This window comes from Gasterosteus aculeatus, chromosome 10 (assembly GCF_964276395.1).
Source record: "Gasterosteus aculeatus chromosome 10, fGasAcu3.hap1.1, whole genome shotgun sequence".
NCBI classification, from domain to species: Eukaryota; Metazoa; Chordata; class Actinopteri; order Perciformes; family Gasterosteidae; genus Gasterosteus; species Gasterosteus aculeatus.
In genome coordinates, this window is record NC_135697.1 from 11,635,941 (window position 1) to 11,654,587 (window position 18,647).

General features: G+C 44.1%; 1 protein-coding gene across 1 annotated transcript; it reads left to right on the plus strand.

Annotated features, from left to right (window-relative positions):
* Positions 1-1,112: 1,112 nt before the first annotated feature.
* col1a2 (collagen, type I, alpha 2) lies at positions 1,113-17,626 on the plus strand. The gene is made up of 50 exons (XM_078081779.1): positions 1,113-1,324; positions 2,423-2,424; positions 4,226-4,261; positions 4,704-4,787; positions 5,280-5,333; positions 5,623-5,667; positions 5,776-5,829; positions 5,971-6,024; positions 6,143-6,196; positions 6,287-6,340; positions 6,764-6,817; positions 7,021-7,065; positions 7,210-7,308; positions 7,438-7,491; positions 7,763-7,861; positions 8,079-8,123; positions 8,361-8,459; positions 8,580-8,633; positions 8,715-8,822; positions 8,922-8,975; positions 9,106-9,204; positions 9,434-9,487; positions 9,633-9,731; positions 9,842-9,895; positions 10,010-10,063; positions 10,174-10,227; positions 10,495-10,548; positions 10,633-10,677; positions 10,864-10,962; positions 11,110-11,217; positions 11,450-11,503; positions 11,603-11,656; positions 12,091-12,144; positions 12,297-12,350; positions 12,467-12,574; positions 12,683-12,736; positions 13,130-13,183; positions 13,334-13,495; positions 13,622-13,729; positions 13,887-13,994; positions 14,231-14,284; positions 14,377-14,484; positions 14,602-14,655; positions 14,757-14,864; positions 14,971-15,024; positions 15,259-15,366; positions 15,453-15,702; positions 15,820-16,004; positions 16,125-16,367; positions 16,575-17,626. The coding sequence occupies exons 1-50, from the start codon at positions 1,255-1,257 to the stop codon at positions 16,719-16,721; spliced, it is 4,059 nt and encodes a 1,352-aa protein (XP_077937905.1). The 5' UTR covers positions 1,113-1,254; the 3' UTR covers positions 16,722-17,626.
* The last annotated feature ends 1,021 nt before the right edge of the window (positions 17,627-18,647 follow it).

An 18,647-nucleotide genomic window follows, 5' to 3' on the forward strand; every position in this document is an offset into this window, starting at 1 on the left:
GAAAAAGGCCGGTGGACGTGTGATATAAGGCAGCATGAGGGCCATGCTGAGCGTTGTTGGGGTGGAAGGAGAAAGGATGACATGTCTGGTCATGTGGGGCAGGTGAGAGCTCCTCAGAAAGAGGAGACAGAGACTGAGAGAAATGAGAGGTTGAAACTAGATATCTCCTCTTCTTGTGTCGGTCTGAAGGTCCAGCAGACTACATTGAATGTGAATCACTGCATTCCACCGCTGCGCTTTTACAGAGTGAAGACTTCGGGGCGTTTAATTCCAACTTTAAACTGCTCTTTAAAAGTTTAGAAGCCTTACGGAAATATCCAGATGGAGAAACAAAAACATTATTTTGTGTAAAAATAAATGTCAATTGTTTAGGAAATATTGAATGCATGTGATTGGCACTTGAGTGGAATATTAAATATGCAACATGACACAAATCCGTTAGACTGCACATTGTTGGCAGCCACATAATACTATATAATATATAATAATAGCAAGGTTGCCGTTAGAATGTCATAAAAATAGAAGGATAGGGCTGAGATTAAGTTTTTATTCAAGAAATCCGCAAGTATAAACGGCCAGCTAACTTCCAATTCAGTTTTTAAAAAGATCAAAATCAGTTCAATAGACATTTCTACACTACACCGATTTGTTCTTCATAAGATCCAAGATGGAGAAGAATCGGGCCCCCCTCGGTTCCAACTGAAGCCCACCGACGTTCACCAAAACGGGCACATTTTACGCACAAGCCTAGACTGCGCGTATAAGGTTGGACACCAGGCGCGCGTATCTCCGTACGGACACTCCGGATCCCGTGCGACCCGTGGAAGAAGGGGAAGAAGAAAAAAAAACAGGCCTTCTTCTCCCTTTTAAACCTCGACGCTGTCCACGTCCTCAAAAAGAATGGATCTAATTAAAACGTTGCACTCGTCATCATCGCCAGAGCCTTGCCAAACGGGTTCTGGTGGAGAGGAGGCTGGGAGATGCAGCACCACATGACTGAGTGAGAGCTGCAGAGGGATGGGAGTCAGATTGGGTTTCTCTTCTCTCATTGGCCGGTGGGCTGACTTTTGACACGCAGACCGGGGACCCTCCTGCCATATAAATAGGCCCGATAGAACATTATTATTCTAGCATCACGGCAGCAGGTTTCCGCTGAGTTTGGAGTTACTCGTGTCACCACAACTGTATGCCTGCTTGACGGTGGTTTAAAAACAGGGGTTTAGCGGCACAAGGAGTCTGCATGTCTGCGTAGACATGCTCAGCTTTGTGGATACTCGGATTCTGTTGCTGCTTGCAGTAACTGCATGCATAGCATCATGTCAATGTAAGTTTGAATATCTGCTCTTTTTCTGAGATGGATATTTTTTTTCTCGGGTCGTACTGGTTGAGGATCTTTGCGCTTTGACTTTTGTTTGGGACTTACATGAAGACAGCTCAAAGCCCTGCAGACTAAAGCTGACCGGATTTAGCTCGTGCAGAGGATTTTTCACCTTTTTTTCCAAGGATACAATCATTTTATATTTTAGTTAGTTTCTGAGAGGGAGAAGCGGCATTCGTAAAAAAAAAAGTTTTCTCGCTTTGTAAGAAACGTCTAAAGTAATCGGCCTTGATACTTTTAAAATATTTGAATGCATGTAGAATCTTAAGAAAAGGCTAAATGTGAATAATCTGTTAGACATTAGTTGGAAAACTTCGTGGGGCGTTGTACTTATTGTTCCATCCAGACGTCCAGCCAATGAAGCTTTATTATAGCAGACGGCTTGTCTCCCCCTGGTGGCTGTGAGTGAAAACTGCCACTTGGCACCGATTACATTTTTTCCTCTTTAGAAAGGCCCATCTGGGGTTTTAAAGTAAGATTTGGACTAAATGCTTGCATAATACAATGCTTCTAGATTCACGTCAAACCTTGTACTTGAATGTCTTTATAGCTACATATTACCGCGGAATGTGAAATTATTCCGGTAACAAAACGATTTAGAGTGTATACCTCAAAATAGGCATTGAAGACAAAGCTTCTTGGTAACCTTTTCACTAATACAGTACATAAAATGGGGAGATAAATTGTCTCCCATCACCTTGAATGTCCAATTGCGCCGCCTTGTGGCCCAGATTGGACATGAAGCTTTGGAGTTCATGGGGAGGTCCCAGCTGGGCCGAACCGCTGACGCCCACCAGAGACACATTTTGCATGAGAGAAACACACTTGAACATCGGCCATAATACAATCATCACATTAGCAGATGTGCATTTACAATTGTGGATGGTAGGACTCAATCTAATTAAGCTGAAATTCACCAAAATTGCTCCTTTTAACAACATAAGCAGCAGAAATCAGAACAGAACTGAGACCTGAATGAGAGTAACTGATCTGGTCAAACATCCCGAAATACAACTGATGTAGTTCTTATCTTGTTTGCAGTAGCGGTCCGGCTATTCTTGTCCCAAGGGCAAAAACGACCCGTCCAGGCCTGTTTTTTTAGCTGAATCCTTCTGGAATGCTACTGAACTCATATACGATTCACACTCAATGCAGACGTAGACAGTTTGAGGAGGCAGGCAGAGATGGCCCTGCGCTGCACTCGTGTTACAGCCGCCAGTTGGAGGGCAAATCACAGACGGTTTTGTTCAACATTTTGAGATTCCGGTGATACATGTTGTGTTGTTTTTGGCAGTCTTTATCTTCAACGCGGTATCTAAGCCCTAAAGGACGGCCAACAAAACAGGCATGCAGCGCAGCATTCTGTTTAACGATGAACATTTGATATTTTTCTGTTACTGACATTATCTTTGAATATGGGATAACTAGATGTTAACATGGCTCCTTCACTGTTAGCCCTGTTTCCGCATAGTGTGGTTGCATTCTAGTGTGTACATTTTAGTAGACTTTGTTCTTATTCAAAGGCTAACAGAACTTTTTTTTCATTGAAAGAAGTTAGAGAAACCTCAGAGATGAATTGAAATGACATTGTTTGTTTTTCAGTAGAATCAAAATGCTTAACATGTTCTAACGGAGTATTCCCTCTTCTCTCCCACCCTCATTTTCTCCCTCTTCCTCCCCTTCATCCCTGCAACGCCACAGACTCGGTTAGTACACGTGCATGAAATCATGAAAGCAACTTTTCCTAATGATAGCTTTACCTTGTCTCTTTGCTGTTTTAATCTTCCAAAGCGCTGTGAAATATTCCACGCAAGCGAGACCTCTCGGTTGGTCTGCAGCACATGAGCGATCTCAACCACGGCAGATAACTTCATTTAGGAATTTCTGCCCCCTGAACCAAGTTGTTTCTTGCAGTTTTCTCCCTTCCTGTCCATGAATAGGCGAGGGTCCTATTGGCTTAAGTTGGTGTCAGTGAAAGCTAAAACCACAGCTCTGAGGCGCCCATGGGGCCTGGTACAAAGGATCCTTTCTGAGGGGCAGAGGGAGGTTGCTCCCTAACAGCTGGCTTTGGGTCCGGTTGGAGTCTTTCCCCCCCGGCTCCTTGATAAGGATTTGATTTTGATTTACCAAAGCTGATCTCAGACAAGTTAACAGAAGGTTGAGATCTTCAGCTCGGATAATATAAAAATATAAAAATCATTTTAAATGACAGAACATGATGAGACAATATGGTCCGTCCAGCACGTCACTGTTTTAAAGGTGCAGTGTGCTCACTGTGGTTCTGGTGACATCTCAGAACTTTATTTGGACTAACATATGCGCTGCTATGGGGTCGTCTGGTTTGTGATGCTTCTTTAAGCTGCTGTATCCGCATGAGCATGTTTGACGTACACACCATATAGTATTCCATCTTGTTTAGCATACTTACTAGTTACTTACAAAGATTACTCATCATCATGCAAAAGAAAAGAGAGCCGAATGCTCGCAGTGGCCTCGATGTTAAACGGCCTGACGAGGCTGAATAAATACATCTCACATTTATTTATCTTCCTTTATTTATTTGTGGAAAGGTTTAGGTGAGCACATGATGTTGTTGTCGTGTCGTTTAGCGTGTAGCATATCATGAAGTCATCTTTGAAATGTGTTTTCACTTGCTAATCCTCTGCTGGAAGATTGAGTTGTTTTCTATACACATTTTATTGATTTTGTCATTCAACAGAATGTATAGTTTGGATTCGCTTTCGTCACATTTAGTACGGTTTAGATTAGACACCTGCTTTGCTAGAGGGCCGTGCAGGATCTGACATGTTGCTAAAGCATCCGCTGTGTGTTCTGGTCTGACTGCAGGGTCCCCGAGGAGCCAAAGGACCTCGAGGTGACAGGGTAAGCTGAAGCAAAACTCTGCCTCCTTCGATCAAACCATTGTTATCGAATGTGTCATTTCCTCCAGCTAATGTGAGGCATTGTTTATGAATCTTTGGGGTTGTATTTGTTGACTTCAATTGACCCTCAATAGGACACACCTCTTTGGTGACATCACCATAAGTAATGTAAATGGATGTGATGGGTCCTATTTCAAATATTTACCTAATTTATTATACTAGCAGATACATTTTTCAAAGTTTTCAATTTTCCCTCATTGTTACTGAAATGAAGTCTGCACATTACATCTTTTTAAAAGCACTATTTGCTATCACAGTGATCAGTCTTTATCTATCTATCTATCGATTGTGTTCATCCGTAAAATGCTAAAATTGAAGACGCACAGGAAACCGTCCAATCACCAGCTCAGCAGTCCACTCACTGTATCATCTGTGTTTTTTAGGGTCCTAAAGGCCCAAATGGAAAAAATGGCAGACCCGGATTCCCTGGCCCCGATGGTCCCCCTGGTCCCCCTGGTCTCGGAGGAGTAAGTCCACTCGCTAATTAAGCAGCTCGACTACCCAGTGTAATTTCCAAAAAGTGGTGCAAAAATGTTTCAACAGTGGATTTGGCCTCCAATGGCTCTCGTGCTGCAGACTTGACATTGAAATATATCAGTCCTGTCTGTGTGTCCGAGCAACATTCGGCTCATTCTGGTTTTAGTTTCTGCGCGGCGCCGGCAGTTTAAAATCAGCCATACCGCTTAGCTTTTTTTATGCTGTCATAACCGTAACCCTTGACCCCTTGTCCTTTACCTGTTTGTTGCTTTGGACCCAACACAGAAACACAATATTTCCCTTTGAACCATCACTTAAATTTCTTTTGAGAATCAATGTCTGTATAATGTCTGATTGTGGTTTCGTGACGATAAAGTAGACCTGCCCGCTGCAAACAGTGACCACTGCTGTGCCTCTGGATCAATGCTCTGCTCTGCTAAGAGACTGATTACACTGTTGTGGGTTTTTCTTCTGTTTACCAGAACTTTGCTGCTCAGTATGAAGGTGGAAAAGCTCCTGATGTCCCTGGACCACCGGTGAGGGACCCTCTCTTTCTACCACACACACACACACACACACACACACAAATAAGCGCACATCGTTATCTACCTACCAACCAGCCTTTATTTCAATAAATACAGACTTCAATGGACCTAAATTGTCTGTTGTCTTCTATGTGTGTCTTTACTTTTAGTCCATGCAGGGATACTTATCTCACAGCTTTCAATTGTCATTCCACTCCTCAAACAAATGACAAAGCGCTTCAGCATACATTCATTTATTGTTGATAAATGTTGTCTATAATTATTATTTCTCCTTTTTTAGGGCCCACCTGGCCCACCTGGCCCTAACGGACGTAATGGAGAGTCAGTAAGTGAACACACACACACAAACACTGCTAATTTAATTTCAATCGGGTGTTGCTACAATGCATAGATGACTCTATAGTATTTATAACCGCCTCTTGTCATTCAACAGGGAGCTCAGGGACAAGCTGGACACCCCGGCGAGCCCGGAGAGTCTGGACAGACTGTAAGATTAACCTCCAAAATACTCTCCGTTCTTTAAATGATCACGGCTCCAGAACTGCTTTGAGGTCATTTCTCATCCATGTGATGGATCATCCCAAAATTTCTGTCTTGATGATAACAAATGTTTTTTCTCCTTCCCAAGGGCCACATGGGTCCCACCGGCCCCCCTGGACCACCTGGCAAAGCTGGAGAGGATGTACGTAAACACTTGTGTTTCCACAGGCACTTTTCAGTCAACACTTTTGATTCACAAGTTTTGTAAAGACTTCGATTATGTATTTTGCAACGGTTGCTTCTCTTTTGCCGACTCGCAGGGTAACAACGGCAGACCTGGCAAGCCCGGAGACAGAGGAACCCCCGGCCCACAGGTAAGAGATGTTCTCCAAAACAAGAACACGGAGAGAAAAGGATACATATGGAGTATGTCTCAGTAACATCTTCTCTATTTTGAATGTCAGGGCGCTCGTGGATTCCCTGGAACCCCTGGACTTCCAGGAATGAAGGGACACAGAGTGAGTGTTGATTTGTTTCCTCCACTTGCCACTCCAACCTGCGTGGTTTTTTGAATCACCTGTAACACACTGGCTGGCAGGAGGGCAAGTAACCAAAACTGCTCCAAAACATGGCCAACATATGATTGTGGAAGTCATTTTCCCCCCCTGCCTTCTGAGGAGTAATGTAGATTTAATACAAAGCTGTAATGGCTGAGATATTATATTGATTTCTATGAGGGATTCTCCAGCCAGTAAGTGAAACTTCGTGCGAACAGACAAGCTGACAGACAAGCTTCCTGAATATCCAACATTCTCTTTAGATTTCTACTGTCTTAGAAAATTAAAAAGTTTAAATAAAGAGTAGCAGTTGTGTAAACAGCCGGTTTAATGTCTGTTTTCGCTTCTAAACATCTTCCATCATCTCTCTCTTTCTGTGTACAGGGTTACACTGGTTTGGATGGACGCAAGGGAGAGAATGGTGGTGCTGGTGCTAAGGTAAGGAGGGCACCCAATGAGTAATTTATTTCATGTAGGAATCTAGTTTATCTTGTATGTATATTAATGTCGGCCTACTGATGTAGGTGAAAAACCAAACCAAAAATTCCAATACTTTTACCAACACTTTGTCAGGGTTTTCACCTCTGACCTTGAGTCCCGTTACTTCAGATACATAATCTCCTCTCCTGTCTCAACTATAGGGTGAGACTGGTGCCCACGGAGCTTCTGGAAGTCCTGGACTGGCTGTAAGTTTTTGATTGAGTTCATCACTTATGAGCAAAACCTTCCCTTAGTGAACCCCGTCCTAATAATAATTCCGCCATCAATACATTTGCCATCGGACGTCTGCAGTAAAGACACCTTTGTCCTGACCTGTATACCCTCTTTAGGGAGCTCGTGGTATGACTGGCGAGAGAGGCCGACCCGGCCCTGCTGGCCCTGCTGGTGCTCGTGGTGCTGATGGCAATGTTGGACCCTCTGGTCCTGCTGTGAGTACTGACCTTTTAAAACCTGGTTAGATCAATGCATTTTCTTGCTCCCATATTAGACCACCCAAATGTGAGCTTTGACCTATATTACATAAGGCTGAGTGTCATGTCTGCTGCTCTTCCACCCAGGGTCCCCTCGGATCTGCTGGTCCCCCAGGATTCCCCGGTGGCCCCGGACCCAAGGTGAGTGTGATGTCACCACATTCCTCTGGAATTTACTGTCCTTTGCCAACACATCCTCCCAGAGATGTTCTGGTGTAGGGCCATGCATCGAGGAAGTAATTAGCATACAGTATAAGCATATGTCAGAAAAACAAACTCCCTTCGCCCATCTGTCAAAGTTCACATCCGAATAGCTTTTGTGCATTATCCCCATGGGAATAGTTTAGACATCTAACAGCCTCAGCCACTCTGGACCATCCTTAACTAACTTGATGTATTTTGTCTTTAACAGGGAGAGACTGGAGGTGCTGGAGCTGCTGGCCCAAGTGGACCTCAGGGAGCAAGAGGAGAGCCTGGTGTCAATGGTGCTGTTGGCCCCACCGGTCCCATTGTACGTATACAAATATGTTACTATACATGCACCTTCTTGTAAAAATGATTAGCAAAAACATGTATTTTATTTATTCCTTTGTTTTGTTTTTGATTGCATTAATGATTATTTATTAATCATGATATTATGACATATTAAAGTGCTATTTTTTGTACTTGGTAAGTGTTTGAAAAAGTGACATAACAAATTGTTTTTATTTCTTGTTTTTTTCTTGCAGGGTAACCCTGGTAATAATGGACTGAATGGAGCTAAGGGACCTGCTGTAAGTACTCAAGTTATAATATTAGGGCATATGAAGGTCAAATGTCAGTTCATACAGAGGTTACAGCATGCATATCATTTAATGTTGCTGATGGCAGGATGCAGTTTTTATTGCACTACAACTACAACTAAACACAATATAGTCCATTTCATTAAAAAGTAGATTTTGATCAAATGAATTCAATGTTTCAAGATAGGCTCTTGTGGTGCTCACCTGTCCGTCATGTCTGTTATATAGGGTACTCCTGGTGTTGCTGGATCTCCTGGCTTCCCCGGACCAAGAGGAGGACCTGGACCTCAGGGCCCTCAGGGTTCTGCTGGACAGAGAGGCCTTAGCGTGAGTACACAACCAACACATGAGCAACAATGAAAAAGCATGTTGGTAGTCCTTGTGAGAGTACGCAGATACGCACATAATTGTGTGAGTAGTCAATTTGTGCCTGTTTATCTGTTTCAGGGAGATCCTGGTGTACAGGGTATCAAGGGAGACGGCGGACCCAAAGGAGAGCCTGTAAGTTCACGCCCTGATCTTTTAGTTTCACCTTATTCTAAGACCTCTGAAAACTGACTGTCCTTTGACTTCCTTCCTCAGGGTAACTCTGGACCTCAGGGAGCCCCCGGACCTCAGGGTGAGGAGGGCAAGAGAGGACCCAATGGTGAGCTCGGTGCCACAGGACCCGCTGGAAGCAGTGGAGCTAGAGTGAGTACCAGAGCACCATCTCTGACCCGGACCCGTAACATTCCGTATTTGGAGTCACGTTTCTTAGGCCACATGCTGATGACTGTGTCTCTCTTTCAGGGCTCCCCTGGCAGCCGTGGTTTGCCTGGTACTGAGGGAAGAACCGGCCCAATTGTAAGTGTGCAATGAACAAATCTCCTTCCACCAATCTATATTATCTTTAGTTTTGCTTCCAAATATAATCGCAGATCAGTCATAAGGAGGAACTGCCCCCTCATTTCGCTTGGACGTCTCTTTCTCCTAGGGTATGCCTGGTGCCCGTGGGTCCACTGGTAATGCTGGACCTCGTGGAGCCCCCGGAGATGCTGGACGCGCCGGTGAGCCCGGAGCAGCTGGTCACAGGGTGAGTCTTCTGCTAAGTTCATTTTTGATCTGGTCTCTATGTTAGATCTTCGAGTCTATGTTGAAGAGAGAAAAGGCCTCTGGATTGGATCTGCGGTGCTATAATGATTTTGAAGAAAGGCTATTGTGTTAAATGAATTAGCCTTGTGTGCATAATTAAACACAATTATTTGAGGAAAGTCAGTTTGCTGAAGGGAAAAAATTGATTGATGTATGTTCATCATGTACAGGGTCACCCAGGAAGCCCTGGAAGCTCCGGACCCCCAGGAAAGGAGGGACCTGCTGTGAGTAAATCATTTGTTTACCCTGGGACTTGTGGATCTATAATTCATACCATCCCCAAAGTTTAGTTCAAGATGCAATCTCATTCTGTACAGTTCATGATATTCATTATTTACGTTCTGCTCTACTTTCTCTTTCCCCTTCCAGGGACCCGCTGGACAAGATGGCCGCTCTGGACCTCCCGGCCCAACCGGGCCTAGAGGCCAGCCCGGAAACATTGGTTTCCCTGGACCCAAAGGACCTAGTGTAAGTAGAAACACGACACAGAAACAATACTGAACCATGATTAAGCAACATCTCCTTTTTATTCTTGAAGTTTCTTAACCTTCACTTGACTCACCGCTTACCTCCGTCAGGGTGAGACTGGCAAGCCTGGAGAAAGGGGATCCGCAGGCGCCACTGGACTGAGAGTAAGTCAAACAACACCCTGCAAGTGTTTGATAGTTTGATAAGTAACTCACTCATAAAACATTTTTATTATGGTTGGTCAGCTTCATTGTAAATGTCATCCTATTCTTACGTAGGGAGCACCGGGAGCTGATGGCAACAACGGAGCCAGTGGTGCCAATGGACCTGCTGTAAGTATCCTTATATAAAAAAGACTGTATGTATAAACACAAATATATATCGCCCTTTCAGGCAAATACATGCACCAACACTGCTCTCTTCTGTTTCTCTTTTGCTACAGGGTGGTGTTGGTGAGAGGGGAGAGACAGGACCTTCTGGAGCTCCTGGCTTCCAGGTTCGGATCCATCATGTTTCCATTGCCTGCTCATTTTACACGGCTAAGAAAATTAAATAAAAAAACAAATGAACATTAAAAAAAAAGTGCATTCATCAGACCACTTTCAGTCTAATTGGAATAAAATGACAACCTGTTTTCCTTAGAGGTTTAAGAAGACATGTAATATATGACCTGCACCAAAGGGTGCACCTTTGAGATAGCAGTGTCTGCATGAGTGGCAATATTGGGCCCATTGGTCCTGATGTTGCGGATTACTGTTTTCAGGGTCTGCCCGGACCCGCTGGAGGTGCTGGAGAGACTGGCAAGCCCGGAGAAAGAGTAAGCAACACTGACACTAAAGTCGAACCATATAGTGCAGAATAAGCAGTACATCTCTAACCCTCCGTTGTTGTTTCTATAAAGGGAATCCATGGAGACCACGGAGTTGCTGGACCTGCTGGTGCAAAGGTCAGTCCACTTGTTCAGGCCTTTTGAGGGTTTTCCAGAATATTCAGGATGAGTTATCAATGATAATAAAATGCCAAAACTATTAGTTAGAATTTAAACAGAATACCTCTATCAATGTAGCAGAATACATTTGCATTCATTAGTAGCCAGAGACAATACACTGACTCCCTCCGTGTTTCCCTGCAGGGAGAGCGTGGTAACTCTGGTGCTGCTGGAGCTAATGGACCTCAGGGACCAATTGGACCCCGTGGACCCGCTGGAGCCCCTGGAACCGATGGTGGCAAGGTAAAATGATGCCATATAATGGTGTTTTGTCTGCTCCTCTGACTAAAATGGTCCTGTTGAATCAGGGTCATCTTGGTGCCAAAGCTAATCTATGGTAATGTATTTTTTATGCAAAACGGAACCATAGTGTGTCATGTCTGTTTTCAGGGAGAGCCTGGTGCTGCTGGAGCTGCTGGTGCACCTGGACACCAAGGATCTAATGGCATGCCCGGAGAGCGTGGAACCCCCGGTGGCCCTGGAACCAAGGGAGACAAGGTAAACCCTAAAAATAGCCACAACAGCTCTGTAAATATGCTCGACTATGTGCATAGTGAACAGTATTTCTTTTATAATGCTTCTTGTATAAAATATGCTGTGTGGAATATCGATCACCTGATTTCAAGTATTAAAGTTTGTGTTTGTTATATCTGGTCCCCGTTATCCAAACTTGTTAAAATAATAAACATTATTTCCTGTTGTTTATTCCCTCCTTTTCCATCCCCTCTAGGGAGAGGGTGGACACAGAGGACTTGATGGCAATGCTGGTAGAGATGGTGGCCGTGTAAGTAAAACTCTAATTATTTTTGTGGCACTTGATACAAAAGTTTGCAGTGTAACAACCAGAGCCACGGACTTAGTGTCTTCTCATTTCTCCTTCTAGGGAATGGCTGGACCCGCTGGACCTCCTGGCCCAACTGGTGCCAACGGTGACAAGGTAAGTTGGTGATCTTTGGATATTATTTACCTCAAAACAAACAATGACATAAACCATAAGAACGAGAGCATTTAAGATGAAAACTGTAACGAGCTAAAAAACGCCTCCAACATTATTCAAAATGGCCTGTTTGATGGTCCACGTCGTTGAATATCGCACTCCTCTGTAGGAGAACTCTCGCGTTGTATCTGATGCCAGAACACTGCCCCCTTACGGCTGATTAATAATATCACAGCGATGGCTCAACCAGAGCTTGTTCTAGAATGGCATAGCATGCATGCTGGCCTATTGCTTTTGGAAAACCAAGACACCACATTTTTGTTTTGTCACAAAAAAGAAGTTCAGCTTCATTAGCTATCTATCCTTGGATGGATGCAGCTATGCTAATCACATGACAGACACATAATGACACACTCACTGTTCTCCACCGCCAGGGTGAGAGTGGTGGCTTTGGACCTCCCGGACCTGCTGGAACTCGTGGATCCTCTGTAAGTAGCTGTGACCTCCTTCCTTTCCCACTTTACCATTATTCCCCTCAAATTAACTGGTAATATAAATACCAGCCAATGACTCAAGGAAAACCTAAAGCTTGTATGTGCAGCATAAATTGACCTTCTGACCCACTGCTTGTTCTCCACAGGGAGAGCGTGGAGAGGTTGGACCTCCTGGAGCTCCCGGATTTGCTGGACCCCCTGTAAGTCAGCAGCCGACCATCTTTTAACACAAAATACGATTTAAGATGAAAAAAATGTATACACCCACAAAATTGCCTAGATATTGACCCATCCCCATTACCATTCCTGTCTTCAGGGTAATGGCGGTCAGACCGGAGCAAAGGGAGAGCGTGGACCTGCTGGAATAAAGGGAGAAGTTGGCCCATCTGGACCTTCTGGACCCGCTGGACAGTCTGGACCTCCTGTTAGTACCAAGGCTCCAGACGTGGACATACGAGCATTTACATTGACAATTTTATAAATGAGATGAGACATGAGTGATGTAAATGGTGTCATATTTCTGTGTATGTAGGGTGCTTCCGGCCCTGCTGGACCTCCTGGTGCGCGTGGAGACAACGGGCCTCCCGTGAGTAGTGAAACATATACAACAATAACAAAAAATTATTTTGAGTACATTTATTGCATTTGTTTAGTATCCTTAAAATTCTTACAGTGAACTTAAGCACATGTATAATATATATACATGCGACAGTCAACCAATAGCTTCAGCTCTATTTTTTCTTGACTTTTTAAGAAAATGTATCATGCAGCTGTAGCGAAAGCCATACTTTCTAGTCTAATTTCTAGTGTGCCAAATTGAAAGTTTAATATTTCTTTTTGTTCTATTTTTTATTTATTCACCAAAAAACTTGTTGTACCTCTGTGATATCTACTCACACATAGACACACACAAAAAGACACACCACATATTCTTGATGACTGCTGTGTAAACTTTGATGGTGTATTTTTCTGATGTTAGGGTCTGACTGGTTTCCCTGGAGCTGCTGGCAGAGTTGGTGCTTCTGGTCCCGCTGTGAGTATTACTCTTACGTAAAACACACACACATACACACACACATGCAAGCCCATATTGAATAGATCGGATTACTTAAGTAACATTTTGCTGGTTCTCATATCAGGGAATCAGAGTGCTTGACACATTCTGCTCATCTTTTCCTCACAGGGTATTGTTGGACCCCCTGGCTCCGCTGGTCCATCTGGTAAGGATGGTCCTCGTGGTCTTCGTGGTGAACCTGGTCCCAGTGGTCCTGCGGGAGAGCAGGGTAGGGTGGGACCACTTGGTGTTTCTGGAGAGAAGGGACCCACTGGAGAGCCTGGTCGCTCTGTAAGTTCGACCAGAAATGTTGAAAACAATAACAGCTTTTGGACAAATATGACTGAGTTTACGTTTGTAGACATTGATCGCAGATACATTAATATTAATTAACATTAATATGTGGCTTGTGTTTAGGGTGCTCCTGGTTTACCTGGAAGCAGTGGTCTGATTGGACCTCCGGGATTCGTCGGTCTGCCCGGTTCTAGAGGATCTCAAGGTGTACCCGGTGGAGTTGGTCAACAGGTAAATTTGTATTTAGTTTTCAGGCACCATGACCATTTTGAGGATACTATGAGTTATAAACAGCTCCTTTGGTCAAACATGCATTCCAAACATACTGTATCACATGCAGTATGAAGCCTGTGACTGCATTTGACCAGTGTTTTTCTCTGCATCAAAGGGAGCACCTGGTAGCGTTGGACCTGCTGGTCCCTCTGGAGCTCGTGGTCCCCCTGGCAACATGGGCATGCCTGGTATGACCGGACCTCAGGGAGAGGCTGGACGTGAGGTAAGTGTTGATCTGGGCATAACAAGTACTGTAGTTACCTGTTAGTGGTAACCAATTGTGTATTATAATTATATATATTATTATTACATATACTTGTTGAAAATGTCCCTTCGATTTCTTGGTTGAGATTTACTTCAGTGGATTGAACCAAAACATGGACTCAGAGAACTGACACAGTAACCCGATAACAAGATAGAAACTTTTATGTAAACTGTAATATTCTTTGCCATCTACAGGGTAACTCTGGTAACGATGGACCCCCTGGTCGTCCTGGTTCACCTGGAGTGAAGGTAACGAAGGCCTGTTGATACACATTGAAACACGTTTCTACACACACATAGGCTGTGTTCTGATCCACATCCAAACCTTTCACCATGTTAAGGGAGACCGTGGTGAGCCCGGACCTGCTGGTCAAATGGGAGTCGCTGGTCCCCCCGGCCCCTCTGGACCCTCTGGAGCTGCTGGTAGACCTGGAAACCGTGGAGAATCTGTACGTATAAACAGCACCGCTTTTGAGATGAATTCACATTTAAACCGAATCCAAACAGCAACATTTGTCAGGTTTCCGCTTTGTCTTCCTTTCATTCTTGTCTCTTCTTGTCTCTAGGGCCCAGGAGGTGCCTCTGGACCTGCTGGAGCAGCTGGAGCTAGAGGTGCTGCTGTAAGTACAATTACCATTTGTGGTGATATAAAAAGTATAAAGAATAGTTCATTGACACAAACGACGCTGATTTATTGCCTATTTGTGTGTTTGTGTTACAGGGACCTGCTGGAGCCCGTGGTGAGAAGGGAGGTGCTGGAGACAGGGGAGAAAGAGGCATGAAGGGTCTGCGTGGACATGCTGGTCTCCAGGGAATGCCTGGACCATCTGTGAGTGACCCGTACCGTCCCAATACAAACAAAATTTGTGTTGATATTTACCTAATCTACAATGACCACTATGATGTCACTCGGTGATCCACTCGTCTCCCCTTAGGGACCTTCCGGTGATGCTGGATCTGCTGGACCAAATGGACCTTCTGGACCCAGAGTGAGTGGAATCCTAATAACCTAGAGCTTTTCTTGTTCCTCCGATATCCATAGAGGCGCCCTCAAAACTAAAAGTTAACATGTGAACTAGAAATTGCCAGAGCTAGTTACGGTCAACTTGGCCGATAACATGGCAGAAACAGAGTAGGAAGTTGATCAACCACAGTCCTATCCAATCCAGGATTTCCAAAAAAGACAAAAGTTTGACCGTGTCATGTGATGACCTCCTCTGTAGGGACCTGCTGGACCCAACGGACCCCCTGGTAAGGATGGCAGATCCGGCGGCCATGGAACCATTGGCTCTCCTGGTGCTCGTGGAGCGCCTGGATACTCTGGACCTGCTGTAAGCACATCTAGATTCTTACCAACCTGACAATTGCCAACCCGCTACTGTGATCATGTATCAATCCTCTCTTTTATCCATATCAGGGTCCTCCTGGATCTCCCGGTCTGCCCGGACCTCCCGGCCCCTCCGGTGATTCCTATGATGTCTCTGGATACGAGGGATCAGAGTACAGAGCTGATCAGCCATCTCTGAGAGCCAAGGACTTTGAGGTTGATGCCACCCTCAAGTCCCTCAACACTCAGATCGAGAACCTGCTCACCCCTGAGGGATCCAGAAAGAACCCTGCCCGCACCTGCCGTGACATCAAGCTCAGCCACCCCGAATGGAGCAACGGTGAGCTAACTTTCATCAGACAGCAGTGTGGAGCAGATACCACTTACTTACTAGTGGGGTTCAGATCGCTTTTGCCGCCCATGTGAAGCAGAGTAAAACTTTTTTCTTGCCCTGTAGGTTTCTACTGGATTGACCCCAACCAGGGATGCATCACTGACGCCATCAAGGTCTTCTGCGACTTCACCACCCGCGAGACCTGCATCCACGCACACCCCGAGAGCATCGCCCGCAAGAACTGGTACAGAAGCACCGAGGGCAAGAAGCACGTCTGGTTCGGAGAGACCATCAATGGTGGCACCGAGGTGAGCGTCTACAGAGAGGAATATTTGGATTTTATTTGAAATAGAAAGGGTTTAAACCCCACACAAGCACAGAAGGCCAGTGTTTAACGGAATTTTCTTTTTATTCTTTCCCTGGTGCAGTTTACCTACAACGATGAGACCCTCAGCCCCCAGAGCATGGCCACCCAGCTTGCCTTCATGCGCCTGCTGTCCAACAAAGCTAGCCAGAACATCACCTACCACTGCAAGAACAGCAACGCCTACATGAGCGATGAGACCGGTAACCTGAAGAAGGCTGTGGTGATCCAGGGCTCCAACGACGTAGAGTTGAGAGCCGAGGGCAACAGCCGCTTCACCTTCTCCGTGCTAGAGGACGGCTGCACTGTGAGTTTCTATTTGGTCTTTACTGTTACCTTCATCGCTTCGGTTTTCTTTTTCCTCACGAGAAAAGACATGACTCTTTTTACAAACTGCTACACTAATGCAGCTTTTGGTGTCACTAGACAGAGATCGTTTTTCTCACAGTTGTTTGGTTTGTATTATTTTGCCACTGCTCTAACATTTGGCCCTTTTCTTCCTTTACACCCGCAGAGACACACTGGTGAGTGGAGCAAGACAGTGATTGAGTACAGAACAAATAAACCATCTCGCCTGCCCATCCTCGACATTGCACCTTTGGACATTGGTGGAGCTGATCAGGAGTTTGGTTTGGACATTGGCCCAGTCTGTTTCCAATAAATAGACTCATGATAAATTAAATACCAAAAAGAGAGAAAGAACGAAAAAACAAAATCTCTGCCCTTCTTTCTGTGTTGTTTTTTTTTATACTGATTGCTGATTTCCCTCTGCGCATCCACTTGCTTAAGATGGGCAACTATCTGAGAGGACTGAATGGACTGAACGGAGCGTTTTGTGCAATGCAAATTAATACAGCAACCCAAAGGGACGCGGGAAAACAGCTTGTTGTGGGACATCATGTCATCCTTTTGTAAAAAATAAAAGAAGTGTAATAAAAACGCTGAAAGTATGCATCACTTTGTGGTCTTTGTATATCTTCCAAAGAGGAGGTTTAAAACCACAATTTCCATGAAAAAAAGGTTTAAGCTACCTCATGCCTGTACCTAAAGAAAATACTTTTGACAAAACTTGGGTCCACAACCGAGATGTTACGACTTCTAATGACTTCTAATGCTTCAAGCTGTATCGGAAGGTGCTCAGTTACTTGAAGCAGAGATCTATGGTGCTAATATGCAGCTGTGGAGCAAACCACTTTTACTGTATTACTTTGTATTGACATTTGAGGGATCTCGCATTCGTCCCCTGATGCTCCCCCACTTTAAGCAGGTGGAATGTTTCTAAATCTGATGTCTGGTTTTTGTTTCATTTTGTTTTGCTCTTTTTTTGTTTTGTCTAGAAGGTTGTTTTTTTTTGTTTTGGTTTTTTGTTCAGGCTTTTTTAACTCAAAACCCCACATCAAATGTTCATACTGACAGCACATATTTCACCCAATTCTGAATGGCGGCCTCTCTCTCTCAAAAAATGAAACCACAAAGTCTATTGTACCTATTTTGTATATGTGAGATGTTTAAATAAATTGTGAAAAGTTCTGAAATAAAGCATGTCCAATGTTCCAAAACACCCAACTCAGTGACTTAAGTCCTTTTAATGTTTTAATGACACCATTAAAGGTTTGTCACTGTATTTTGGTTCTAGTTTGACTGATGTTAACACATCAAAAAATTTAAACATCTTCCCGTTGTGGAAGCAAAGCCATATCTTATTTACATTCCCCATCGTTCATTCCTTTCAATAGTAAATCTGAATTTTAATGTACAGTAAATTTCTGTTGACACTGTCCATGCCAATGTGTGATTACTAACGTGCATTGTGTCTTGTAAATATGCATCCTCTGATGTTGCTTTTTCTTGCATAATACAGCTTTTGCATCCAAATAAATTTCTATGGTTTGGATGCAATCATACTGAAGAACCAGTTTTTGTTCAGATGAAGACGGAGTTATGAACAAACTAAAAGTCACATGCATCGCTTCCAGTAACCACAAGAGAGCAGTATAGGATGATTTTATTAGCATCGATGCTGAAGTTGCAACATTTTCACATTGATTCTACTGCTACAACGGCTAGAATTACTACTTACTCATTATTAATTAATACTATTCAGAATCAGAATCGGGAACTGTTTATGTTGACACATACCATGATTTGGGCTGGGCGATTTGGTGCTAAAAAAAAGTTAATCAGATTACATACAACCCATTGGCACACAGACATCTTTGCCCGGTTGATAATGCAGCCTTACTGATGATTGTGGCCACAAATGGCTTTCTTGACTTAAATAGTAGAAGTAACATGCCGTAATTTTACACTGCTGTGTGACTAAAAGTAGGGTAAGAAGATCTCCTTTAACTCCACTTCTGCACCAGTCCAGCCATATTGAAGTACTGTATTCCTGAGCAGGTGCCCTACCGAGTTGCTTAGAAGTCCCTATAATCTTTTGTAGATGCGTACTTTACATTTACACCAGGTTTGTGCAGTAGAGCGGTCGCTGTAGTTGTCATTCTATTTAGCTTTGACGTTCACCTAAATGTGGCCTTTGTCCGATGAAGAAATACACGTCTAGTAAGAAGAAGAAGGAAGTCAAACA

Bases quoted from the DNA above. Each gene is read 5' to 3' on its own strand.
- col1a2 (XM_078081779.1), top strand. From the start codon at position 1,255: ATGCTCAGCTTTGTGGATACTCGGATTCTGTTGCTGCTTGCAGTAACT. The intron at 13,184-13,333 runs GTGAGTATTACT...TTTTCCTCACAG, and splicing joins TTGGTGCTTCTGGTCCCGCT to GGTATTGTTGGACCCCCTGG. The intron at 14,485-14,601 runs GTACGTATAAAC...TCTTGTCTCTAG, and splicing joins CTGGAAACCGTGGAGAATCT to GGCCCAGGAGGTGCCTCTGG.